Below are 27,785 nucleotides of genomic sequence, written 5' to 3'. Positions count from 1 at the left end.
TTGTGCAGTCATCACTACGGTTTGCATCACAAGCTATCAAATCATGCAGTGCAGAGTGATCGATGACCTCTCGCTGAAACCAAATGGATGAGATTTATGGGGCTTTTTTTTTTTTCTTATCTTCATTCAAGAGCATGGTCTTTTTATTTGAGAGTATGATTTATTGATTTCACGTTGAGATTTTTGTAATTCTTTCCCTCGAAACCCTGCCCTCGCGCTCAAATAGCCCCCGCTTGCACGCAGATTTGCTCCTCTTCTGTTTAAACCTGTATGCTTGCACTCACATATATTGTTGCTTGCACAGATTTCCTGCTCCAGCTTCAACCCTTCTCTTCGCAGTCGGGCTGCTTCTGTGCAATCATGAAACGTCTGCTCTCTGATTTTTTGTGTAATAACCCTGTCAAAATTCCCCAACCAATAGAGGGCCACGTGTAGTGCTCATAAATGAAATGATCCCTCCCTCCTTGCAGGCGCTTTACTTCTTAGAGCATCCCGTACAATCGGTTACTCTTTAACTAGGTTCATCCACTCCCGCCCTTTGGCTTTCAAGTGTTGCTAGGCAACTAACAAAAAAATATTATCTGTATTTCATTGTTTAGGGATGGGGAAAGTACCAACAGCAAAAGTAACTAGCTGACACATTAAGACAGTAGAAAAAAAAGATAACTAGAGTGAGCAACTACATTTTTAAAACAGTGGTGAGGCGATGATTTTGGCGAACCGCTCGACTCCTGCTCCTGAGTCATGAAAGTGACATCATTTTCTCCTCTAGCACATTGATGGGAGCCCAGTGTGCTATACAGCTACTATTATATGTAGCTATTATAGTAAAAAGTACTGGTATTTATATTATAACTGGGAAGAAGGCAAGGGAAGTACATTTAACAAAGCCTCGGAGGGCGAGAGTGGACGAACCCGGTTAACACCTGTACGAGACGCTCTAAGAAGTAAAGCGAACGTGCCCCGCAAAGAGGCAGGGATCATTTCATTGGTCTACACTATACCTGGCCTTCTATTGGTTGGGGAGTTTTGACAGGGTTATTGCACAAAAAAAATCTGAGAGCCGAGCAGATATCTGAGAGTAGACGTTTATCTGAGTGCAAGCATACACTTTGAGCAGAAGCAGAGCAAATCTGCACGCAAGCAGTGGCTATTTGAGTGCGAGGGCAGGGGTTTTGAAGGAAAGAATTACAAAATCTGAACGTGAAATCAGTAAATCATGCTCTCAAATTGAAATACCACGCTCTTGAATAAAGATAGGAAAAAAGACCCATAGAGATTCAGCTGCTCCGATAAAGGCTGCGTAGGAACTCTACAGTAGTTCAACACTACAGCAGAAAAACACACACACACACACACACACACAGTCACTGTTGCATACACACACACACACACACACACACACACACACACACACACACACACACACACACACACACACACAGAGCCTCATACTGATAGAACTGACATGCAAGCAGCCACAGTCGAACAAACACAAGCAGTCTTTTGCACACAGTTATACAGTTATTTACACAGACTAACATTAATTCCCTGGAGACTTACCCTAACCCTCCTTGCCTTAACCTAACCCTTACCCTAACCTTAACCACTGACCCAAAAATCAGCGCACACACACACACACACACACACACACACACAGTCCTCTGTCCAGTCAGTCAGTAGGTCAGTATGCTGTGTTGAGTTATGAGCTGTATGCAAGCAGAGCTCTCATTAAGTCCAATCTAGATCTGGACTGATGACATGAGCAGGGTCTATGGAGTGTATGTGTGTGCGTGTGCGTGCGTTTGTGTGTGTGTATGTGTGTGTGTGCTGGTAGAAGGGGGGATGACAGGCATTAATAATGACACTCAAAAACATGGGCACACATGGGATAGCACATGTATATGTATGAAGTCCTGAATTCCCAATACTGACACCACTACTACTACGACTACTACAGCATCACCTGTGTTTTAATAAAGACGGATCAAAGAAGACGTATGACGATGCTGCTAATATTACAACAACCATGATAACTACTGCTAATACTTCTACCACTATTATTACAATCACACCCACTATTACTACTTCTATAAGGCCGTATTCAGACCAAATCAGGCAGTGCGGCGTCCCATTCATTTGAATGGGGGTAGTGCGTTTCAGCTGAGGACATTTTGGCCAGCCAACCTTTTGAGAAAAGCAACCCAACGTCACTGCGACTGAAGGCTGCGGTGGCCAATGACAGCCAGAGATCAGACTGATTAGAGCTGTGAACCCCGCCATGAGGGAGTACATAGACGTTAATGGAAGGAGGGGGAGGACATTTCTCTTCGGTTAATAACGTTAAAAGTTAAGTTAGACTTTTCTGTTGGCTTCTTGACTCATTTTAGAGAGAGAGCAGCTGTGGTTGTGCGAGCCGAAGAGTGAATGAAGGGAGGGAGCGGTGGTAGTGAGAAAGCCGGTGAATCAGATCAATAAAACGTTGTTTTTTTTTTTGACTGTTTCAGAGCAGTTACGTTCTAGAGCACAAACAAGCACACCCACATTCCCACACACACCCCTGCTCAACCCTGCGGTTGTACACCACACCACCTGATTTGGTCTGAACACAGCCTAAAGTCTACTACTGTTGACTACCACAACTATTCAGGTCCCAAATATGACAAATATAACAATTATTTTCATGATCAATTAATCTGCCAGTTATTTTCTTGATTAATCGATGAGTTATAAATCTGTAAAATGTCAGAAAAATATTGAAAAATGCCCGTTATAATGTCTTCAAATGTCTTGTTTTGTTTGATGAAACATCCCAAGATCCAAAGATATTCAATTTACTATCGTGTGTGACAAAGGAAAGCTTCAAATCTTCACATTTGAGAAGCTGCAACCGTACTAAGATTGTTGTAGCTGGTGGTGCAACTGGTTTAAAGCATGGTACCACTATTACTATTGCCATTGCTAATATTAGTAATCGTATACCAGTAAGTAATAGTAAGATTATAATAACGATAATGACTTAATTTATGTAGCACTTTTGAACAAAGTTGCAAAGAACTTTCCAGTAAAACAAAACAGAAAATAATAAAAATAGGTTTTAAGAGATTTTAAGATCAGGAAAATGTAAGAGTTTAATGTTACTACTGTCCCCACCACTGCTGCAAACTACTGATGCTATTTCTACCACTTTTCCTTACACAAGTAGAATTACTTCTGCTAGTACTAACAGTGTAACTCGTGTTATTTCAGCCACTACAGGTGCTTTTATTACCACTACTCAACTTTCCACAAATACTAGCCTAATACTGAGCTGGCAACACTACTACTATACCAAAAGTGACGCTATTGCTACTACTGCTAGGGTTATGGTTAGGGGTTAGGGTTAGGGGTAAGGGTTAGGGTACTGCAACCTCTACAGCTACCATATGTACAATTATACAACTATATTTCTATACAGCATTATTGAACCACAAAGGAAAAATAAATTGCCACTATAGATACAAAAACACAAAACCCATGAGAGCTTTTCCAAACTTTGAACCTGCAATCTTCCAGGAACAATCTGTACCTTGTTCTGTAAACTATAGGCTATAAGCTTCTGCACTGCTCTGATTCAGCTCGTCTGTATGCTGTATGAGGCAGTTTGCTTGTCTATCTTATTTTGTGGACTAACTCTTATCTCTGACCATCTGCAGAGCGGTGATAGATTAGCACTGTCTGCTTCCCCCCTGAGCCGAACAGAACAGAAACCACAGATGATGACTGTTGAAAGTTGACATTTCAAACCAGGAAACACACAGTCAGGCAGGCAGATAAGAGATACACACGGACACGTTCACACCGACACTCAAGGCAGAAATACACATCCACATAAACAGAGACGCGAACACACGTAGACACACAGTACTAACATAATTAAACACACCCACAACAGGGGAAGAAACAGAGACATACACACGGATGTGTACATGCTAACACACAAATGCTTTTAACCCCCAAAAACACACACCCAATACGTATACATCCATATACAGCACACTGCGCACACTCAAACAGGTGCACACCCAGCCTTCACACAAACAATAGACCTTGTTATTACTGTGTTGCTGAGCCAGTTTCCCTGAAGCACAGTGACAAAGTGCTTTAAGTGCTTTTAAAGGCCACCCGACATCACACACTATCATTTGACTCCATGGTTATCTTGAAAAACAATCAGCCTTGTTCATGTGTGACTTTGAAAGGGATGAGAGTACTGATAGAAAGCGAGGGAGGATGCTCTGCCCTTCACTTCCCATTCCGCTATTATAATTTGACTGCTTAACTCTGCCAGAGCTTTCTTTACTGTGATAATGGATGCCATAGTTAACAGCACCCCGTAAGATGCAAAGGACCCAGAAGGACAGCAGGGTGGCATGGTGAGTCAAGTTTAACATACTAACTACCGATACAATGAGCTTTGCCAAGTTCTTGACCAAAATAACAACTTTAGAGTCCATTTTAAAGAAAATAAAACTGAATTATAGTGAAAAACAACTCAATCAAACAACATAGCTTAACATAAGCTTGTACACCACAGCCAAAACTATATATTATTATTTTGAGATAATGAAAACGATTATTTTCATTATCGATTAATCTGCTGATCATTTTCTCAATAATGAATTAATCGTTTTGTCTATAAAATGTCAGAAAAAAATAGTGAATATGCCTTAAAATGTCTTATTTTGTCCAAACAACAGTCCAAAACCCAACGACATTCAGTTTACTATCATGAATGACAAAGAAAATCATTAAATCATCACATTTGAGGAGATAAAACTAGCAATTCTTTTGGCATATTTGCTAAATAAATGAATAAAACGATTATTCAATAATCAAAAGAGTCTGTCCACTCTAAACTGAACTGAAATGTGTAAACGATTGAGTGAAAATCTCAAATAGATATATGATATGTACTGAAAATATAAAATATTTTCTAATGAAGTTGAAAAAGTTGTCCCTCTGAGACAACAAGTCCAGTTGTCTCAGAGGGAAAAACGTATTCAACGCCAAGAATAAAAAATTCAATTTTTGCAGGAAGGAAATGAAATATTGAACGTTCACATACTTTTTAAATCACTGCAGGCAAAGTTTACTGCTGCAGCTGGCTGACATCCCACGACCAGCATGTTTTTCTGTTTTTTTCTTAATTAGGCCACCATGAGAACAAAATGAGTTCATGTTTACACAACGGGAGGTCACAGTGGAAACAGAGCTTCTACCCATGACGATATTTGCAGGTTTCACAAAGTCAAATTCAAGACTCTTAACGGAGCCTGTAGTGTGTTACAGGGAACAAAATGTCAGGAAAATAGCTCAACCTGATAAAACATTTGAAATGAAAGTTCAGAAAATAGAAATCAATGGTTCCCAAAGGGTGGTACCACATGGGTGGGCCAAGGCTGTCGCAAGATTGGATAGAAATGAGTCTTACTAAATACATTTTTCATGAGGTTTCATCACATAAAAAACATAACATATTATGTTTTCTAACACTTCAAAACACGGAAATCACCATTTTACAAACCCCGCTAGATATGCATTTATGCCACAGCTAATGACATGACAGCTCACAGTTGCTGGTCGTCATGGTAACACAACCCACTTTCCGGCATGTGAGTTTTCCATGAGCGAAGCACTCAGAAACAGCTACTATCAGAGCAGTGATGGAAAGATCTGTCACTAGTAAATGAAGCCCAGAGAAATGCTGATACATCTCAGCCTTCAACACAGTCTGTGCTGACTGAACCTCGGCCGACCAAAAGAACTGAAATCAGACTAGACAGTGAAAGCTACTTAGTTTACAGCTTTTAGGGAATAAGGGAAACTAGCTGTCCGACACCAGAACACTTCCTCTGCAAGGAATAAACTGTCAAATAAGGAGATGATGCCAGGTTAAGTTGTATAATAATCACTCTACACTGTCAAAAAGTAATGAAAGCTGAACCAACGGCAGCGTACAGTGAGTTAGACCTCATATATGAGCCACAAACAGGTTCAAAAAAAGACATTAAACTGTTGACTTAACAAACTGAAATATTAGTAAAAGTGTCCAAATCTATATAGACCTGCTGAAGGCAAAAAAGGACAAGAAACTGAGGTAAAGATGTATCAAACACGCCACAGAGAAAAAGGGATGAAAGCATTACGAGATACGTAAAACATTCATTACAAAATCCTATCTTTCACTAAACAAAACATGCCAAACTTTTCCATGTATCACTGTTTAATGTTGTTTTAACATACGCAGTCAAGACAAGATCATGAGCAAAGTTTCCTCATTTAAATTAGGACATATACATATAGATTAAAGACCGAGTAAACGAGACTAAGGTTCGATATCGCGCCCTTTTCGTGACACTTCCGAACCTTGCATACTATTTGCTTGCATCTATTTTGCAGTCATAGAGAGATATAAAGAGAGTGAGAGAGGAGAGGAGAGGAGAGGAGAGGGAAAAGGAATGAAAAGAAAATACAAGAAAGGAGGAGAGGAGGGATAGAGAGGCGAAGGAATGAGCAGAAGAGGAGTTTTTTTCTCCTCTGGGCATCATGGTTACCTGGCTCTCCAGTGCGTCATGGCAGATGTCGACTCACAGAGAGAGGAGGCTAATTTTAGCAGCCACATCACAGCACAGGGACTGGCTTCTAATGATTGGCTGCTTGGAAGGTCCACAGGACTCAGAGAGACGTGTGTGTGTGTGTGTGTGCGTCTGTGTGTATGTGTCTGTGTGTGTGTGAGAGAGAGAGAGAGTATTGAGTGGGTGATTAAGAGTGAGTAAAAGACAGACAAAGAGAGAAAGGGGTTGATGAGAGAGTGACAGAATGAGAGAGAGGAGTGATCAGTGGATTAATACAGTGACTCAATGATTTCAGTGAGCGCACACACACACACACACACTCTCTCTGCCTCTTTAACCTGCACAAAGACAGGAATCTAGTACCTCGATACCAACAGAGCGCCATGAATATAACTAATTATAGCTTTCAACCAAAGAAAATACAGCACAAGTGCACATATGGCCTGTCAGCTCTGATACAGTACATCATTTTGCAACAGAATCTGTGTTGTCTGTACGGAAGCAAGGAGTATTGCTCTTTTGCATTAGGATGAACAAAATGAATTAACATCTGAGCAGCATTTTTAACATTTTGTTCCCTCCTATGTTTGTATTTTACAATGAATAAAATCCAATTTCAACAATGAAAATAAAATGCACACACAGGAATGCGATGTCTGTGCACACAAAATATGAAATTATCAACACAAAACAATAAAAACAAAGTTGGAGCTGGCTTACATGCACAAGTTTAAAGGAGCCATGTCATGCTTTTTGTGATATTCTGTTATTTTTATACAGTTATGACGTCAGGTGTCTATGTTAAACACCATCAAAACATCCAAAACTTGAGGTGAACCTATGTCAAAATGCTCCCTCAAAGTCAGATTCAGTCTGGTCTGAACGCTCCGTTGGCGAGGTTACCACTACTTCGTCCTCATGATGACATCAGATTTTTTCGCCTACAAACGGCCGTCCATTGTTGCTAAGGTTGTTCCACAGGTTGTTCGCGATTTCCAACTTGCATATTCAGCTCGGACATGTACGGATGTATTTGAGAAGTAAAGAATGAGAAAAAGAAGTGAAATCCTACTACTGTTTGTATAAGTAGCCTCCTGAACAGTCTGCAAAGGGGGGCAGCTTCCAATCAGAACAAATTGGGCTCATCAGGAGGGGGGGTCTTAAAGAGACAGGAGCTAAAATGGCCCATTTCAGACAGAGGCTGAACTGAGGGGCTGCATAAAGAGCCAGTATAAGATAAATAAGGAGTTGTTTGAACTGTAAATCATGCCAAGAGGAACAACCAGGCATGTTACAATAAAAGGTCTGTACGTGACAAGAATACTGAAATAACAAAACCCCCACGTCACATAAAGCACACAAATATGTACGTGTGTGTGTGTAACTAAAATAATAATCAATCTCATTCTCTTCTCTTCCCTTTATCCTCTTCTCCCTGTTTGTTTTCTACCACAGCAGTAATGTTTTCCCATGTTTTTCTTCATCGCAGGGCCACAGGCTTCTGAAAAATGGCTGCCTCGCTCCTATTTGTTTCTCCTCTCACCGAGCTTGACGGAGAGGAGGCGAGAGGGAGGGGGGGGGGGGGCTTTAGTGCGAGAAAAGGCAAAGATATATATTTAAGAGACGGACAGGATGAAATGGGATCAAAACACAAGGAGAGGAGAAAACATTTGGCTCGTCTGTCTCAGTAGTCATAGTAGCAGAAAGAGGAATGGAGAAGAAAAAAAATGTGTAAATTCAACTGGCTAGCACTCTTTCCTGATGTTCTTCCAGGAGAAGCGTTTTATTCTGGATCTTCATTTTTTTTTTTTTTCACTCTCACTTTCTCTCCATTTCACAGTCTGGAGATTTAAGTTTTCAACAGTGGACAAGGTGATCTGAGAAATATAAGCGATGCGAAAGTAAAAACAGAGAAGAGAAGAAGAAGAAAGGTACCTTTAGAGTAAGACAGTATATCTAGAAGACAAATATGCACTGAGAGAAACTGTCGCATATCAGCCAAGAAACTGTCCCAAGACTGTAATCAGGGCTGGATTAGCACACAGCTCAGGTGTTCTTACAATAAATATCCATGACTTTTTTTTATAATTCTGCTATTCTCTATCTTTTATCCAGTTCACTAAAGCATCTACATTTGCTGTTAAAGTACTTGCTGTCAGGTCTACTTGTTTTTAATAAAATGACCAACAATCCACACTCACTGAGCTTGATATCTCAGGATCTTCCCTCTACTGGTTCATGTCCTACCTCTCAAGGAGATGTTTTAGAGTATCTTGGAGGGGAGAAGCGTCCAAACCACACAGCTTATCCAAAGCAGTTCCTCAAGGGTCACTGCTAGGTCCCCTTCTCTTCTCAATATACACCACCTGACTTGGTGCGATCATCCACTCCCATGGTTTCTCATACCATTGCTATGCTGACGATACCCAGCTCTTCCTGTTGTTCCCACTGAAGACCGCACAGTCTCAACTCAGATCTCTTCCTGCCTTACCAATATATCGGCATGGATGAAAGAGCACCACCTTCAACTTAACCTCTAAGACCGAGCTCCTTGTCCAAGCCAGTCTCTCTACACAACAACAGATCAGTATCCAGGTCGTATCAACCCAGCTCATGCCCACAAATTCTGCCTGAAACTTGGGTGTCATGATTGATGACCAGCTAACCTTTAAGGTGCACGTGGCCTCAATTGCTTGGTCATGTCAATTTGCCCTGTACAACATCAGGAAGATCAGACCCTACCTGCCTAAGCATGCAGCACACCTGCTGGTACAGGCTCTCATAATATCACACATTGATTACTGCAACTCCTTAATGGCAGGCCTCCCGGCATGTATGTTCAAACCTCTGCAGATGATCCAGAACGTGGCGGTACGTCTGGTTTTCAGCATGTCACCCCACTGTTCATCTCCCTCCACGGCCTCCCCGTTGCTGCCCGCATCAAATTCAAAACCCTGACACTCACTTACAAAACAGCAACTAAAACTCCTGCCAACCTGAACTCCCTCATTCAGGTCTACGCTCCCTCCAGCTCACTACGCTCTGCAATTGAAAGGCGCTTGGTATTACCACCACAACAGGGCCCTAAGTTGCAAGCCAGACTCTTCTCCTCTGTAGGAAGGAGTTACCAAACTCTGTTTGATCTGCAGAGTCCCGCTCAATCTTTAAGAAAAAACTAAAGATCCAGCTCTTTCTCCAACACCTCTGCACTTGATGGACTGAAGGGGGAAAAAAAAAACTGCCTCTATGCATTTATGCATTGCCTCTGTGCCTGTTGGCACCTCCGTCCTACTCCTATCAGACTTGAACTTACCTTTATGGCACTTACTCGAGTTGTTCTCACCTTTAAAGCTGGCACATTCCCTGTGTGTGTGTGTGTACAAAAATGTAGTAACTGCAACTTCTCATTAAAACACGAATTTATATATCATATCAACTTGATAAGCACACAAAGAGTTATGTCAAAATAAAGATTATATACACATCATATCAAAAGTATCACATTACACAAACGCAAGTAGCGCAAACGGTTATATTTATGCACACTCTTTGACAGCCCACCTGTGATTTTTTTTTACAACTGAGCCTCGAGGTGCAATTCAAAAACATTTTTTTTCCCCCTTTTCCACCACTTAGGGCGTCAGACATAGTTCAGATGGCAGCTTGTTCTTTGTGTGAGCGCTGCAGAACAGGCACCATGCAGGGCAAAGTGAGCACAGGCCTGAAGAAACCTTTCAAGGCGCTCGCTGCACCCTGCTTCAGCACCAGGACGGATAAGAGCGAGGGAAGAGGTGCAAAAGCAACAGTGAAGGGATTCACTATTATTACACAGAAACCTTATGTCTCGCTGCACTGAATCACTCACATCAGCAGCCTTTGCCGACCTGCTACTTTTCAAATAACGCATAAAAGATTTGATAGGAATGTGAAAAGGATTTCCTCTTGCTCTTTCTACAGTCCCCTCTTCCCTCTTAGATCTGAAATGTCACATCCGCAGCTCTTAGCCTAGCTTCGTCCTGCTGAGCTCTGAAAAGGCACTCAGCCTACAATTTATGCCCCTCATTAGCGTGAGACGAGACAGTGAACAAGTCCTTTTGAGACTTCTCTGAACGCTGGCTCCTCATCACAAGCCCCTGGCCTGAATGATGTGTGGAGCGACGGCGCTCCCCTCCACGCCAAGGGCAGGCTGATTGCCAAGGCTTCACTCAAAGGTCACGCAATTAAGCTTTGTTCCCGCTTGAATAAGGCTTTGACTGACTGACTGCGCTCCTCCGTTGGAACAGATGTGATTTTTGGCCACTAGCAAGCTAAGATTCTGCCCTCCGTTCATGTTCACAATCATGTATTCAAAGAACCGAATCACAGACAAAAGAGTCCTTAAGAAAAATTAAAGGCAGAAATGATCCGTGCAGCTAGTTCACAAAGGTCAATTCAAATATCAATATTCAGGACTGCAGTAGCTTAGAGGTTAAGTAAATTGGATTTTGAGCCAGAAGCTGCTTGGACTGGAGTCTGAATGTCCTTGGGCTAGGCATTTAACCTCCAGTCTACTTCAATGAAGCTTCTAAATGGCAATACGTCAAAGACACGTGCTAAATCATGCAACAGTAGGAAATTTAAGCAAAACATTGCTGATAGAGAGCACATAATCCCATGGCTTATTATAAGCTAAGAAAGAAAAAGAAAAGTTTTGATTTCATATAACAATTCAAGCTTTTTACACAACCGGCTTGAGCGAGGCATGGAGCAACCCAAACCATTCCAGCAGAACTGCTCAGCAGACGCTGTGCTTGTACTCGGCAGCTCCCAGGTGCGACTGTGTGTAAAATCATGAATATGAAGCGAGATGTTTCTGAAAAAGGTAAAGAGAGAGAGAGCGAACAGAACTCAGAAAGCCTTCCTTCAATGAATAAAAAGGTTAAAAAACTGGGTCACCGACAAGAAAGAGTGAAGGAGACTTAAGAGGCAGCAGCGATAAGTCAACTTCCCCCCACAGAGTCCGATGCAAATATCATTCTTCGTATGGCGGGCTCAGGCACACGATCTGGTAAAAAGGCAAACAAAAGGCTGGGGGGAGATGTGACCTAGTTTTGGATATGCATGGCTGAAAAACAACCAAAACAACTACATGATTAATGCTGCGTTGCATGTGTGCGTCTACTGCAACTGGAGTCTGTTGTCACGCTTTTTTAGCAGCAGAATTTACTTACGATAATTAATTAAATGAATAATGAATTAACAAATAAACAACTTGCGGATAGGAATCAGTTTGCAGAGTTCAATAATAACACACCAACTTCTCAGAGGGCTTCATATTAACGCCCACTCGAACGCTAAGAGGGTCTGAATCATTTTAAGTCACAAGTGCTCATCAAAAGATCCTTTTTTTAAAAGAGCAAAGACCCACTTTCAGACTCACTTACTCTTGCAGTAATATATTATCAGTCTGTGATGGTCAGTATGTTCCAGGAGTCATTTTATATATATTATATACTGTGATACTTCACCTTTTTTTTTTTTTTTGCTCCCTCAAACTGTCTCATCTGATTCTACTCCAATGCTCTACACCACATTCACAAGAATTACTTTTCACAGCCCCTGGGAAAAATGTTCATGAACGTTTTATATTCAATATACCAGAGATTATCTCCTAGTTGACAAAAGTGAGAGTCTCTTGCTCTGTACTCAGCATGTCTTATGGATGGATTGCATGCTGGTGTACTGAGGCTTTTCTCCGTCTCATTGCTGAGTGTGCAGCTTGAGGGATAAAATGAAGCCTTCACCTCTTTGATTCTGAGGGACTGACGTCAAAACCTGACATTTAGTGTTGATAAGATTGCTGCTCTTTTGTTGAACAGTCGGTTATCCGTGGAGATGAGAAGAACCACATGAAATGAGCAAAAAAATATCCTGCTCTATAGTAAGAACATGTTAGAAGTTATCCTTGATTTAATAAAAAAAAAAAATCATAATTCTTTGTCATTTGCATGGTGGAGTGTTGTTAGACATTAAGACCAGTATATTACTACTATGTCTGGCCTTGCTCTGTAAGTATTGCTATTCAAATTCACTGCATACAAAGTGACACATTTTATGACCTTTTTGTAGTTGTAGTAGACAAATATTGTTTCATTAACCACTTAAGAGTCTAACAACAAATAACTTCACTAAACAGAAGTCACAGGCCTATAATAAAGTCATCATCTGTATATGTGCCTTTAACCAGGAAGGTATTTTTGCATAATGTACAGAAGGATAAATTAAGTCGCCCGAGGCATGGTGGTATGTGGACAACACTGTCACAAGCTCTACTCTGAATGCTTTGCAATCTTTGTTGCGGCTTGGATTACCTTACAGTTACCTCTTACCACCGCAGAAAGAACCTTGTTGGTATGAGTCATAATAGCGCTTTCTTGATTTAGACGATATTTAAATGATGAGGTAGCCTGTAGTAGTTTCTGACCTCTAGTAATAGAGTCTACCTGTAGTTGTAGAGTTTTTTATTTGATGAACGTGGGCGCTGATAGGCAAAAATGAACTGAATGGGTTTTATTTCTATAAAAAAAGCAAAACAACGGTATGGGCGGTGGGCAAGTAATGTATTCAGTGTATGTCCAAATACAGTGTAACACTGGTAACACCAGCTACCACGGCAAGCCTAGGTCAATGTTTTCAACCGCAGCAGACAGCTGCAAGATAAAAATCAGTCATTGCAGGTTTAAGCAAATAATATCCAAAATAAGTTAAGAGTTTCATTAAGTGATCAGTTTCGCCACGTTTGAATACTTCTCGCTCCCTCTCTGTCTTTGTTATTATAGTGTTGATGGTGATGTTGTGTGTGTGTGTGTCTGTGTTTGTGCAGGGCAGCAGAGGTAAAGCAGAGCTGGCTGCCGCAGCCTGATTTAGCCGAGTCTTTTAAGAGAAACACAGCAACACCTTGAGCAGCACACAGAGACTGATGCCAGCGCAGGTCAGACTTCAAAACCACCACTTTGAAGTGTAGTACAGCTGAGAAAAAAAAAACTGTAGAAAAGCTGTTTTTTGTGCAACAATTAACAAGCTAGAGGAGTCTACAGTACTTTTCTGTATTATTTTATACTTTTTTGCAGCGTCTTTTTCCCCCTAACTTTCTTGCATATCTCCATTTATTCCTCCCATGTAATACTTTCCACATTCATTTCTCTCTCTGCAGATTTCACCACACCACCACAGCCAGGTACAGCACAGTATCCAGCCCTCTGATGTGCTGCCATGAACCCATCACACATGACTTGAAGGGGAAATATGGGCAACTTTACCCATGAAAGACAAACACACACACACACATACACACACAGACATACTGGTGTTAGCTTACTGGAAACCAACAGGCAGATAAAGAAGATGTACAAATGAGAAAAGAAAAATGCTCATGGGTGCACAAATATTCACTCCCCAGACAACGTACACACCATCTGATTATTATTCATTTTTCCCCAAAGTAGGTTTTGCTTCTGTTAGTTAAAGTGTCAACAACAAACATTAAGAGCCTGGAGATGGAAGCACAAACAAAAAAAAGAGAAAAGTTTAAAGGCACAGAGAGAGCCAAGAGACAAAAAAAGCTCTATTTAAAACACTCAATGAACAATTTTGATTAGTTTATCAGTGTTCTTAGTTCAATACAGTTTAATTAGATCTGTACAAAAGCTATATAACTCATTTACTGAGCAGCTGCTGTAAGTACAGTACTAAAATATCTCACTCAATCATTTCTGACCGTATGGCGGAACAGATTCCTGATGAGGACTTTACCAAGTGGACAATCAGACCTCAACAACTGGACTGTGATCACATTAAGACATAGAAGGCTTGAACTTTAACAACACACGAGAAAGGAGGACAAATGATGAGAGAGATCCAGGATGTTTTGATTAAATTATGTTCCTTTTAGGTTGAATCATACATGACTGTAACGCTTGATATGAGAGATTTTGTCGAATGAAAGCGGTGATCTCTCTCTCACCAGTTCTGGAAACTGACAATAGTAACAATCACAAAACTGGTATTTTCCATCCACTTATAAACGTATAATTTCCTCCAGCTGTCTTTAGTCTGTTCATTTAAATCATATTCTAGTCCTTCAACCGTGCACTTTTCTGTCCTTCACTCATCCTTCATCGATGCAGCCATCACTCCATCCACCTGTTTCTTTAATTCCCCGTCCGTTTTTCCACCTCTTTATCCCTCACTGTATCGCTTCTTCATCTTTATATCCATCATTCCCTCCAATCACCTCCATCTGTCCACCTAAGTCGTCTTTTCAACGTCCATACTTCCTGATCCATCCTTATTTCCTTTGCCCTTTGAGTATTAATAATGTGGGATTTTTTTTTTTTTGTTGAGCACCTGGCAGGTGAACAACCAGCGCAATGATGACAGTTTAATATGACGGCTGGCTCTGTGAGTTCCTGCGTGTGTGTGTGTTTGTGTGTGTGTGTGTGCGCACATACGTTTATTTGCACTCATCACCGGCTGGTATGTGTCGACATGCAAAGCTCTTCACCATCCATCCAGGCTGCTCATCCATTCAATGGACTTGGCACACAAAGTGAGAGTGCATGTGTGTGCATGTGTGTGTGCGTGTGTGCATGTGTGTGTGTGTTAGAGAGAGAGAGAGAGAGAAACTGAAACATCAACTCCATGCATTCCTGTAGCTGTTTTCATCTGGTTGCCATGGAGTTACACAGCTGTTTCGACCAGACCCTAATGAGCTACAACAGCTGTTAGCCTGCAAAGACACATACACACACACACACACACACACAGACACACGTGTTCGGGAGTTCATGTATCTGATTACTTAACCATTAATACATATGGCCTTGGAAGATCAACAGTATTACAGTGAATTAGAACTTGTGACGCTCAACATGTTAATGAATTTACACAATAAATATCAACCACTGACCTTGATCCACCAGTAACATCTGCACATCTGGAACAATGACTCTAAGCTTAACATACAAGTTGTTAAAAAAAAAAAAAACACTTAAGAATGGTTCACAGAGCGTGTCGGTGCGCCTGGAGAATTTTCAGATGTTCTAATTTGATTGCAATATTACCTCAACAAATGCGAGCAAAAACAAAAGAGGACAATATTAACAGGCTTGCTGTTGTTTTCCTTTTGAGTATCAGTCTCCCATGACTTTTCTACAGCGTACTTTCTGTAAAAACTACTGTAATTATGGTTAATAATGATTACCTATTGTATTATAACTGATATCCGCTGGCATGTTCCAGTGTTAAACCCACAGCACAATGATTTTCATCTGTTGTGATTTTGTCAAATTGGCTGCTCTCAGTGTTTTTAACTTCTTTCCATTGGATCTTTTCACCACACAATGTGCTATGATTTCTAATAGTAGTAAGAAAAGAAAATTACAAACGACTACAAAGGAACTTCCCGTTTTGGCGAGCTAGATATGATTCTTAGGGTATGTATATGCGTGTTACCACAGAAACGGAACTAATGATTCACACATTACTGTACAGAGACAATAATACAATCCACAGGAGGTCTGCTACTTACAATAATTCATTTGGAGGAAAAAAACACCACGATGCAATGCAGTTATTTTTGTACATCAGGACATCTCGTCATGTATTATCACTCACACACACTGAACGTTTTCATAATAAATCCAGCCAGTTAGCAGTGAAGTTTCATTTCCCACAGCCAATTATATATGAGCACAATATAAACATTACAGACACATGTATGACCAGCAGAATACAACAAGCTGCAAACTCTCCAACACAGTTTCAACCTCATATTATTATGACTACTTGCTTTGCACCTGCACACGCATACACATACACACGCTCTTATGTAATGAAGTAAACAGCGCTATAGGAGAGAGTTTCACACATGCTCAGCCATCCCCATTGATCGATACCACTTCCTTCCTCCCATGGTGCATCTGGAGTATCTTGTTATCCTTGTAACACTTCTTGTATAACAACCTCTTCAGGGCTGCAGAAGAACCAATTGTAAAGTCTGCTCAAAAAAACGTTTTGTGTAGCCTCTTCGCTGTCAGAGCAGGGCTACTGAGGCTCTTCAACCTGAGACCTTCATCATCGTCATTCCATCACACCACCGAAGAGCAATATGCCTTGAAGTCAACGCGTGCTTACATCGTAGGCTCCGCCGTAGCCTACTCCCATCGCTACTGTTGCAGCTGTAAAACAGCAGATGAATTGTTTTGAGCATCACACAACCCCCCCGTGAAATGATTCGTTTTACTATTAGAATTGAATCCATCCGGTCCAATAACATTTGGAAAGTCTAGAAGAAGCACAATTAAATTATTTTAGCAGAGAGATAACTGGACGTTTGTCAGTTCGGCCCGTTGGAAGTCTGCGTTCATGCATTCATCTGACCAGCGCGGGAATGTCAAACCCGACACCAGATTAAAAACTCAGGTATACTGGAGGTGATGGGCTTAATGAGCATTGCATGAACTTGTTTAGCAATGTAACAGACGTTCATTTATATGTAAAAGTTCTGCACTACAGGTTTAAATAAAGTTACAATAAATGGTTTGACATCACTTTTGATGATATGACTGTACACATTCATTCCAGCAAGGAAATCAAACACAGTAACTGAGAGCTTTAAGAGAAGACATGCGATATCAAAACTCGGAAGGAAGTGAATGAGTTCTACTTCTGCTTTGAATCATGCTCAACTTCCCTGATGTGACTGTGAGGTCTTGTACATACCCACTTATTAAATGTTGCCCTAATTGTAAGTCACAGCTTTTTGCTAAATTGACAAGTTGTAAATTGTTAACTGAATAAATTAGTGTTGAACTTGTGATATATGTAAGAAGATGCCAGCAGATCATTAGAACTAGATTTTGGCTTCAAGGCAAATTTTTCATAAATAGCAGCTCCGGTTCAGATTCTGTACTTAAAACCACTTTTAAAAAAGGTTTTCCCCAGAAACTTTGAGGTTTAGTAAAACCAAAAAAATCATTTAGTTCACTCATTCTCATCATAGGGTTCAGGAAATGACTCATTTTGCATCATTATCTTTACAATATCAAAGGCTCCAGTCTGGCCGACAACAACTGATGCTCATTAATAAAGAAAAAAAAAAGAATGATGCTAAACTGTCTGAACTTTTGTCTGGCAATTTTTTTTGAACAGCGACAAACATTGTGGCATTTTGTTAGATGGAATTAATTTGTTTTATTTACTTTATGATTCAAGCAATTTACTTGTATTTATTTATTTACTTTACTTTATTTATGCTTCAAATCCTGATCCGCTTGTGTTGTGCTACAAAACCAAAACATGCCAACTCTTTAAATGAAACCCTCTTGAAGGAAAAGCATGTATTTTCTATCTTTAAAACTTTATTAATCCATTAATGAGAAGTATTGTAACTGACGAGCTATAAACTCACATTTAATGTAGCAGAAATACCAAAGAAAAGAAAGAAAAGGTGCAGACATCACAACGACGCTGGTTGCTATTATTGCTGTTAATTCTGCAGAGCTTTTGCAGACTATCTAGCGTGGCATGTGAAAAAGAGGAAACACAATAGCATCTCCATATAAACTGCCTGATCATGACTGGACTGATATTTAGACTAAAAAAGCAACTGATAACCAGACAGAAATAGATTCTAATGAAACATAGAATTTGAATACAGACAGTCCCGTGTCTGTGTGTGCGTGGTACGAATTTCAAAAGCACAAGCCTGGAAGAAGAAATCCCCAGAGTGCAAGTGTACGTGTGTGTGCGCGTGTCCGCCGTGTGTGTTCATGTTTCTGTCTCAATATAGTCTGACAAGCGCCCTCCGACAAATTTGTGTGTGTGTGGGTGTGTGGGTGTGTGTGTGTGGGTGTGTGTGTGTGTATCCTCTGGCCATGTTGTTGCAGTGTTTTGACAAGTGTCACACAATCCCCTGGGGCAGAGCAAGGGGATTTCTCTGAAGAAAGGGAGCTTTGCTTTTGTCAGAAGAGATGAGGCCAAGAGATGCTGAAGAAAAAAAAAGTTCTCACTCTGACTGGTGACTCAGTGCCGCTGCAGCTACGTAACATTAAAAATGCATTTTATTTAAAGTGCTGGGTTGTTTTTTTTTATGTTTGAATGCCGCATGTACGCACTCTTTGTTTACTGCTTCCGTCTTTTTTTTTTTTTCTCGTTCTCAAACGCTGCCTCTAACCGTTAACCGCAAGACCAAATATGTGCTGTTTGTGTGTATACAGTATGTCATAATGACTTCCTGTTTATCTTCAAAATTTTCAAAATCCTCAATCTCAGCCCTCATCTAAACTGAGATAAAAACAGCTGTACGAAAAAAAAAAAAAAAAAGGAAGCATTTGACTGTGTCCTCCTTCCGCCAAGTAAAGCCCTCTAAACCACTTCTAAGAAAAGTCAAAGCTGGAGTGAAAGACTTGCAAAGGCGCAAATAGAGCCGGCTCATTTTTAGAAAAGAGCTACGTTGTCATTACAAGTCCATAGTGTTTACCATTCGCCACACCTCCCTTAACCGAGGGTGAGTATCATTCTATAAACGTGTCCGCTTTGTGAGCCACTGTTCAGTTTCCTTCTCAGCGGGGTTGCACTGATGAGGATTTTTTTACTGCCTGAAAATAACACCCTTCCTTGAGTTTTTCTTGCATTTTTCGTCGATAACTTTGAAATTCTGGTCTGCGGTTGCAAACTTAGTTTCAGTGATGACGGGCTGTCACCAAACTACATTTATGACCAAACAAGTCTCGTACACTTACAAGGAACTCCACAATGACAGCTAATACACTGCAGTTACCGTTCCCGTCAGTATTTATGTTAAAAAAAACTGCAAAATATCCAATATTTTTCAATGATTGATGGGTAAGTCAAGTTAAAAAGCAGATTTTTTTTTTGTCAGAGCGCTAGTAAGCATCATCTGCTAACTGGCTTTTTCAACCAATGAAACATGTGGATGTTTATTCCTCCTTATAGCAAATGCCACATGCAAATGTGACATTTATTACTGGTCTCTGATCTATATCAGCCTAATTTATCTGCTTCTTAGATACAAAGAAAACCTCTTCATCCCTTTGATTAGTCAGGTAAAAAAAAACAGTCTGTGTCATGCTCAATCACACATAAGAGCTTCTCACTCTCCTTTAAAAGCTGCACACCTTTCCAGAGTGTCTGTTTTCTGTTTGTGTCACAGCCGCTGCCGATTCTCTTTTAAGTACAAAAAGGGAAAAAAAAAAAAAAGCTGGCAGGTTGAACAAAGCAAAACAGTGTCAGTGTTGAAGTGGTTAGATGCTGGCACTTGGCAGGTGAGCAAAAGAAGCAACACTCCTCCTCTGCAAAGCTCAAGATAGTAAATTGCGAGTGAAAATGAGAAAAATGACCCGCAGCCGGTCTGCTTCAACTTAAGTATTGTTAGTAAAAGACGGAGGCCATTTAATCAGGGTCATGACCTTTGACCTGTAAAACATACAACAAGTTGTTAAAGCTCTTTGCCTCAGGACACTTCACACGCTGACAGCAGTTACCAACACCTTTGGTTGAAGTGCTGAAATACCACCGGTAGTTTTTAAAGGGTTTGAAGTCTTACACTCTGGCAGAGGGACAGTTTCTTTATCACCACATTATAAACTGCTGTCAAAAGAAGAGCTGCCCTTCAGAAATAAGAGCAGTTACCTAATTAACATACAAATGGATTCAGATAAGTAACTGCACATTTAGTCAAAGAGTTTCCTCACTCAAGTTGACTGAAGGCTTCAGTGTGCTTCAAACGAGCAAGGTTGTAGAACGGGTCGCCGGACCACGTCTAAGGGCGAAATCGCTTATATCTGTTTCAAACGGCTATGCTCGAAGGCCGTCAAAGCCTCATCCTGGCTGCGTCCCACTGCCTCCCCTATATATCTTTCCAAGAAGTCTTCTACGTATCTTTGGAGTCGACACAATCAATTGCAACAAATGCCTATTTCCACAGAGTCTTCTCTGAACTAACTTAACTAAGCTGCTGTACCAATGCTCCAATGACTTCATGCACAACGGCTAATATATTTACTCAGTAGATTGGTAAATGTACCATATATAATCCCCTGCTCTTGATTCAGAAAAGCAGACAATGGCATCCTCTAAAATAACATTTTTTCTTTGCCAATGGCTGAACAAAGCTGATAAATTCACATGAAAATACATTCGGAGTTGCACTTTTATATCCGCAATTAAATGTCTCTATGTGTGTCAGCGTGAATAATAAATCCTACACGCTGTAATTTCAAGTTTAAGTTCACCAGGTTTATCATCGTTGATCTATATATTCCGTATTGGGCCGAATTTACATTTGAATTTACATTTTGTGTAACAGCAGCTCCTACACTGAGTGTGTGGGTTGTTTGTAGCCTTAAAGCTAGGGAGTGTCTTCAAGTCAGTTTATATAAGTCTGTTAGAGTCAGTCAGTCCTAAAAGTGTTTTGTTAGCGCAATTTAATCTGCAGGAGTTTCTGAAGGCTTGCGTAACGCTTGCGTTTTCTTGCCGTGGATGAAATAAATTAATGACAAGTAAAAACAAAGTCGAAAGCGTCTTCCAACGTCTTTACTGCAGAAACAGACCAGGGTCCAAATCTTCTGTCAAGCTGCCAAGAATTACTGCTATCACAGATGACGAGGAGCTCAAACAGACAAGTCTGAAAAATGCAAACTGTACTCGTACAAAATAACGACTTCCAAGCGCCTGACAGGAGGGAGTGTGAGTACGTGACTGATACACAAGCTAATGTTACATAAATGTGGGATTTACATTCTGCTTTAAGTATTTCACTTCCACAGGCAAAAACTTCAGGGATGAGGATTAATATGGATTAATATTATCTCACAAACTTTCCCAACAGGAATGTGAAAGTGTGCTGTATCTTCAAAAAGTCTTTTTTCAAAAACTGATTTTTGGAAAAGGGAGGGTTCGTCTTATAATCAGGGCCGTCGTCTCATATTCAGGCCAATACAGTAAGGATACAGTTAAATGAAATGGCATACCTTTCCACAGCATCAAGCAACATAACATGGGCAACGCAACAAAACAGATATAAGAGTTAACAAGTAAGAAAGTCCCCCAAACAAGTGCAACTGTGACCGTAACGATACAAAATATATAGAACAGTGTCATCTGTCAATATCTCTCCAGCAGCACTAAGATCAATGTACACTTCTCACATTCAACAAGCTTTTCTGACGATAGTTCGAATGCACTCGCAACATTCTCGACTTCAAAACTTTGCACTGAACATTTGTCAGATGTCACCCGCCCTCTTTCTCTGCTCAAAACTTCCCCTGTCACTCACTGCTACCCAAAAAAAGCAGAGATGTTACTGCAAAACATCATCCTTTTACGAAAAGAGCACTGCGCCCTGGAGCAAGGCGAGGAGGCAGCGGTATGAAAGGGAACGTGGCCCCTGGCTCTTCAGCTGAGGCCCCGGTCAGAGCTAGAGAGCTACAGTAGTAATTACTGCGAGACTGATTGCTGACAGGACCTTCCAACAGCCTGTGGTTAACTGGATGGAGCTGAGGGGGAGGAAGCTTCCAATGCACAGCCATGACAGATGCTCTGCTGATGACTTGTACTTCAGGGTGGTTCGGGGGCATGCGTGCCATTTTACTTAATGCATTTTCCTTTCAAAATTTTTTTAAAAAAAAGAAGCATTTGTGCTCTTACAATTTAAACAGTTTTTGACAGTGTGGGGAGAAATCATAGCAGTGGAGAGCACAAATTACCCTCTAAAATGGTATTAATTCACTCTGTAAAAAGAGAAATCTTTGTTTAAATTGTTTCATTGAAGATCTTGAGAATGTGAGAAGTGCCATCAGAGGCTATTACCTACTCCTCTTTATTTAAAAATCACCCAAGCTAATTTTTAAGAGTAGATGTAATTTGTTCCAAATGGCAGATAGTTATTTTTGGAGTGAAACTCTTCTAACAGCAAGAGACAAGTTCTCCTTAAACAGATTTGAACCCACTTCACTGACAGAGTGGGAGGAATGTGTGATTGTGGCAAGCAATGTATTGCCACAACTGGTTCAGTGCACCATTTTCCAACTGGATTATGCCAGTTTCTTCCCCAGGGTGGTCATTTGAGAGCCCTTGGGATCGTTCATCATGACCATATGGATGTTCCAACGTGGTATTTTAGCCAACCGATCTGTGCCATCCGTGCGCCTGGTTGATTTAGCTGTGGTGATGGAGATGGCTGTATTTACATTGGACAGGAGTGTTTGTCCCAGTTAAGAACTGATACATAGCTGCACTGGCTGGATAAAGGATTTCACAGCCTCTATTCATCTGGTTTGCTTTTTGAGGAACTTAATTTTTGTCTCGTCGTTAGGTGTGCTTTTTTAGGAGAATGATCTTGTTTTTGCACGTTATGGTGTGCAGGATTTTGTTGCCTCTTAAAAATTTTCAACATTACAGCAACCAATTCTGCAGAAGAAGACACACCCAAGTAGCGACTCTGCCACCTGAGTCCAGAAACCAAACACAGCCCTAAATTAAAGATCCCCTCCAGACATTTTGTAACATGCATAAAAAATACTCTGCTTAGAATTATAATATCGACGGCCGAAGAACAAAACCTCCTATCTGAAAAATGCACTTTTTTGAGAAAACTAAAAAAAACTTGTGTTCTTGCAGAATGCTATTTGTTAAGGATACCCAATACATAATATATTATGTATTAACAATACCAACTAGGTATTAGTGCCTCGTTAAGTGCAAATAGGAGGTTTTTACCCACTTTTCCTGAATCATTTTGCAGATAGGAGCTTTTGCACTTGTTGCAAGTTGGAAAAGGTTCTACAAAACGATGCTCTAAATTAAGTTAATAATAAAAATTAAATGAAAAATAAAATTAAGTTTGTTTTCAGGTAAAAAAGATGGGCCAGTGTAGTGAATGTAATATACTAGGGAATAATTCTGCTCAGTCTGGTGCTGATGCAGATAGGAGGTTTTGTGCCTCAACATGTTCCCAGCGAACCTGGTTGGAGGTTTTCGTCAGGTCACTTTTCTGTCACGACGAAGGGCGGGATTATCTTGCAGACAGACTGATTATGAGCAGCCTTCCTTGTTCTCATCATCCAAACTAAAACCCGACAATCAGAAAATTCTGCAGATAGGAGGCCATCGATATGTGTCTGATATGTTTTTTTCTACACAAAAAAGGCCAATTACCTCATTAAAATCCTTAAAATGACACCTCATCCTTTGCCATCACCGAAAAATCTGGACTCATTAAATATGCAAACATTGTCAAAGTTTAACAGCTGAATGTGATGTCACAAATCATGCTTGTAGGCCCACCCCCTTACAATCACATTTTCAATGAGCACAGAAAAACTTTTCACTTTTAACTTTCCACGAATGAGAAAACAGCCTTCTAGTGTCAAACTCTGCACATTCTGCACTGAAGTAACAATGAGCACAGTTCTGAGCAGAGGGGGGACATACATTTTACATTAGCTACTAATCTACTCTCTTTTTTCTGATGCATTTCATGAATACGGACTGAATAAAAGATGCAGATCATGCCAGCGTTCAGCAGCGCCATCAACCAAACAAAATGTTGGAATCCAACCATTCATGACAATTCAGCGAAGCCACAACAGACAACAGACAGCAGTGAAGTGGAGCAAAACTGTGAGCTCATAATGGCCAAACAGAGATTGTGTTGCATTAAACACTTTTTTTGTGTACTGTTTGTGCTTGAGTCACTGAACCAAGCCGCCACACTAACTTACCTCTGATGGTTTCTTGTGCTGGTGGCGGACCCATGTGCTGCTGGTGCCTGTATTCTTGGATGACCTGGACCATGATGTCACCTGACCTGTAGCGATAAAAACCATGATCAGTATAATTAAGACTCACAAACATCTTTTTTTTAAACTAAACACAATGAGTGTTAATAAGTTCAATAAGTAAAGACAAAGTATTATCTGGAGCATGATACTCCGGTAAAACAATAACTTAATCTGTGTTTTGTTTGTCAAGAGTGTGCGTTATTGAGTGTGAATGTTGATTTAAAGAGGGGAAAATAAAGAACAGGTCCCTGGCTGTAGATCAGACTTCATGCGCACAGCGTGCGTTCCAATTCACTCCAAAGAAACTTTATTGTCCCACTGGAGAAATTTGTTTTGCAGAGAGGGTTTACAATACAAACACAATAAAAAACACTGCAGTCATCATGCACCGCCAGAGAATCGGTTACTTATTAGAGAGCAAAAAGCTGCTCATCAAAAGATCTTAAATGAGCATGAGATGGAGTTCAAGACCTTCTGTAATTTTCACTGATGGAGGTGATTCAAACAGTTTAGAGAAGCACTAAAGAGAAGCAGCCGAACGAAAAACCCTTCTCGTGACTTTTCCGACGGCTGTAGCATTACTACCACTCTGTGTCAGGCCTTTAATTGAAGCAGACTGATGATGATCTATTAAGAGGTTTAATATGTAATGACAGTATAAATAGCATCTTGTTAAGCAGTTAGTCCACTGCGGTCCTTTACAACCTCATTAATACGCAACCTAATGGCAATTAACCAGACGCTGGAGCCAATATCCCACCCACCGCTTCAATCAGCAGCCCTGTGTGTGTGTGTGTGTGTGTGTGTGCGCCTATGCCCATGTATGTGAACAGAGGCTATGTTGATATGAAGAGAAGAGAGGGCATGAGTGGATGTATAAGTTCATATATTCTATTTCTTTTTTTTAAATCACAAAACCACTGCAACACATATAGCCGAAAGCTCATTTTTATGTGTATGCTGTGAAGAAGCCGTCGTTAAAAATTGCATCACATTGGCAATTAAATTACATCACAAGGGCATAATGGAAAACACAAATTTCCCAATACTGTGTAATATAGCACACTGTGACCGTGACTATATGTGTGCTTGTGTGTGTGTGTGTGTGTTTATGTGTGCTGCCTCCCACTCAACATATTTCCCTTGCCACCACAGTAGCACTGCCACCATGCTAATTTTACTTGTGACATCTGAACGACTAACACTGAGGGCAGAACTGCTGTCAGACTTGAAAATGACTGACACACACACACACAAACATATATTGTACATAGAGCTGTTAACACATATATGTATTTGTCACATATGTATGCTCATATAGTCACATACACTGTCACAAAGAGACACATAACATGGTGTGAATTGACAACCATTAGTAGGTTGAGGTGATCAGAAGACCTCAATTTAATCCGTCTCTCAGCTTTACTGAGTGATGGTGTCAAAGTGTACCACTTAACAGTGTGGGTGTGTGTGGGTGTTTGTGTGTGTGAGAGAGAGAGAGACAGACACAATGTGTGCTTTAAGCGTATGTGTGTGTGTGTGTGTATGTGTGAAAACCTGTCTTTATCCTTTAAAAGCACACTGGGGCCAAAGAGACTCTAGTCTGTCCAAGAACAAACACATCACAACCAAAAAAAAAAAAAAAAAAAACACACTGACACGGTGAAAGCGGTGTGTGTTTGTGTGCGTCTGTGCTCCTGTATGAGTGTGTGCTCATTATTTTCATTTTTCAACACAGCCGAACATCTATGGGAGATTTCGGAGTGACGAGTTAGACAGCGCACCACCATCCAGCCACCACCATCAAAACACTAAAGAGACTTGGAGAATGTCTGCCAAGGAGGACTGAAGTTGTTCTGGAGGTTTGAGGTGGAAGAACACCTTACTAAAAAAACAGTATGTTGTGTTTTTTTCCTTTCATTTGTCACTGATCTGTGTGTGTGTTCAACCACAAGTCTGTGTGTGTGTGTGTGTGTGTGTGTGTGGTAGGTCTAAAAAATATTCAGTATTTAGTGGAACATTTGACTGTAGTCACGCATCTGCACTGCACTACAGAGGGAGAGAGAGAGAAAGAGAGAAATAGTGTGTGTGTGTGTATGGTGTTTGCGTGCGTGCCGGTTATATCCATATGAGGCAGCTGCAGCACTCCATCACTGAGGCCAGATAACCAAAAGGACCGCAGCGCAGTTGGAGGTTACCATCATGGCTGTGTGTTAATTAAAAGCCCCGCTCGGTGCGCGGCGGCCAAAATTATCATGGGCATCCTTCAATTAGAAACCTGATAACCTCCAGTCAACAGATGCAGCTGGAGCCCACGGATGCTAACGGCTAACGGCTAATTTTTACGGCCTTCAGCACAAGGGTGGCACAGTCAGGTCTGAAAAACAGCCTGTTTAAGCTGTTGTAAAATACATTACAGATGCAGACCTGTGACACATAACAGTTAAACCTGTATGAGGTCATTTCGACCCGCACTGGTTAAAATGCAGTAAACAGTTCAAGTTTGAATAACTACAATACCCAGAATTCACCTCTCCGTAGATCTAGATTTTGAATTAGTTAAAACGATTTGTGAATGAAAAGGGTTAGGTCACTGTTTTATTTGATTATTTTTTATATTGTTTTATTGTTGGATACTTAATCCTATTCCATTCTCTGCACTTTTAGTGGCCTGATTTTATTCAATGGTATTGTGTTGATTTGTTTTATCTTGATTATTCTATGTAAAAGCTCTCTGTAACTCTGTTTTGAAAAGTGCTTTATAAATTAAGTGTATTACTATCATATTATATATTCTTCATTATGTTAGCCTACAGTTTTATTTTTGGACTGTTTGTGACAAATGAACACAACTCCCTTTTCTATCTATTCTTTTCTATTACTGAGGTACCAGCTTATTGGATTTTTCTTACACCGTTATAGGAAATTTGATTTTGCATTGATTCCAGAGAAGGAAAATCCCAAATAAAAATGTTTCATTAAAATGTCTTATAAGTAAATGTTTTTTAAGTAAAGAGAACTGTGCCAAAAGTCAAGTGAAAAAACTTTGCTTTTTTATTTTAGGCATCTAGATGGAGAAATAATCAAGAGTGACTTTTAAGAGTGTGCAACAGTAAAACAAACACACACACACTGGTATATATGAACAAGCAAAAAAAGACATTTCAATAAGGATAACTAAAGTAGTCATAAAATTAAAGACGTTGCTTTGGTTTCTTATGTTACTCAGGGTTCCTACACATAGAATAATTAGTTGCCATTTAAACCAGTTCAGCCTGGCATCAACATGTCTTATATACCCCATCAGTGCAGTGACTTTTAGGGA

General features: G+C 40.4%; 1 protein-coding gene across 1 annotated transcript in view; it reads right to left on the bottom strand.

Moving 5' to 3' along the window:
• The window catches only part of jade2 (jade family PHD finger 2), a 212,419-nt gene that overhangs the window by 153,457 nt on the left and 31,177 nt on the right, over nt 1-27,785 (bottom strand). Inside the window, exon 3 of the mRNA XM_067608584.1 lies at nt 24,401-24,486. Within this exon, the coding sequence (XP_067464685.1) occupies nt 24,401-24,486 (86 nt within the window). The remainder of the gene's footprint in view (nt 1-24,400; nt 24,487-27,785) is intronic.

The sequence above is a fragment of the Thunnus thynnus genome, chromosome 13, assembly GCF_963924715.1.
Source record: "Thunnus thynnus chromosome 13, fThuThy2.1, whole genome shotgun sequence".
NCBI classification, from domain to species: domain Eukaryota; kingdom Metazoa; phylum Chordata; class Actinopteri; order Scombriformes; family Scombridae; genus Thunnus; species Thunnus thynnus.
Note: the sequence above shows the minus strand (reverse complement) of the source record. Positions and strands in the feature narration are given on the sequence as shown.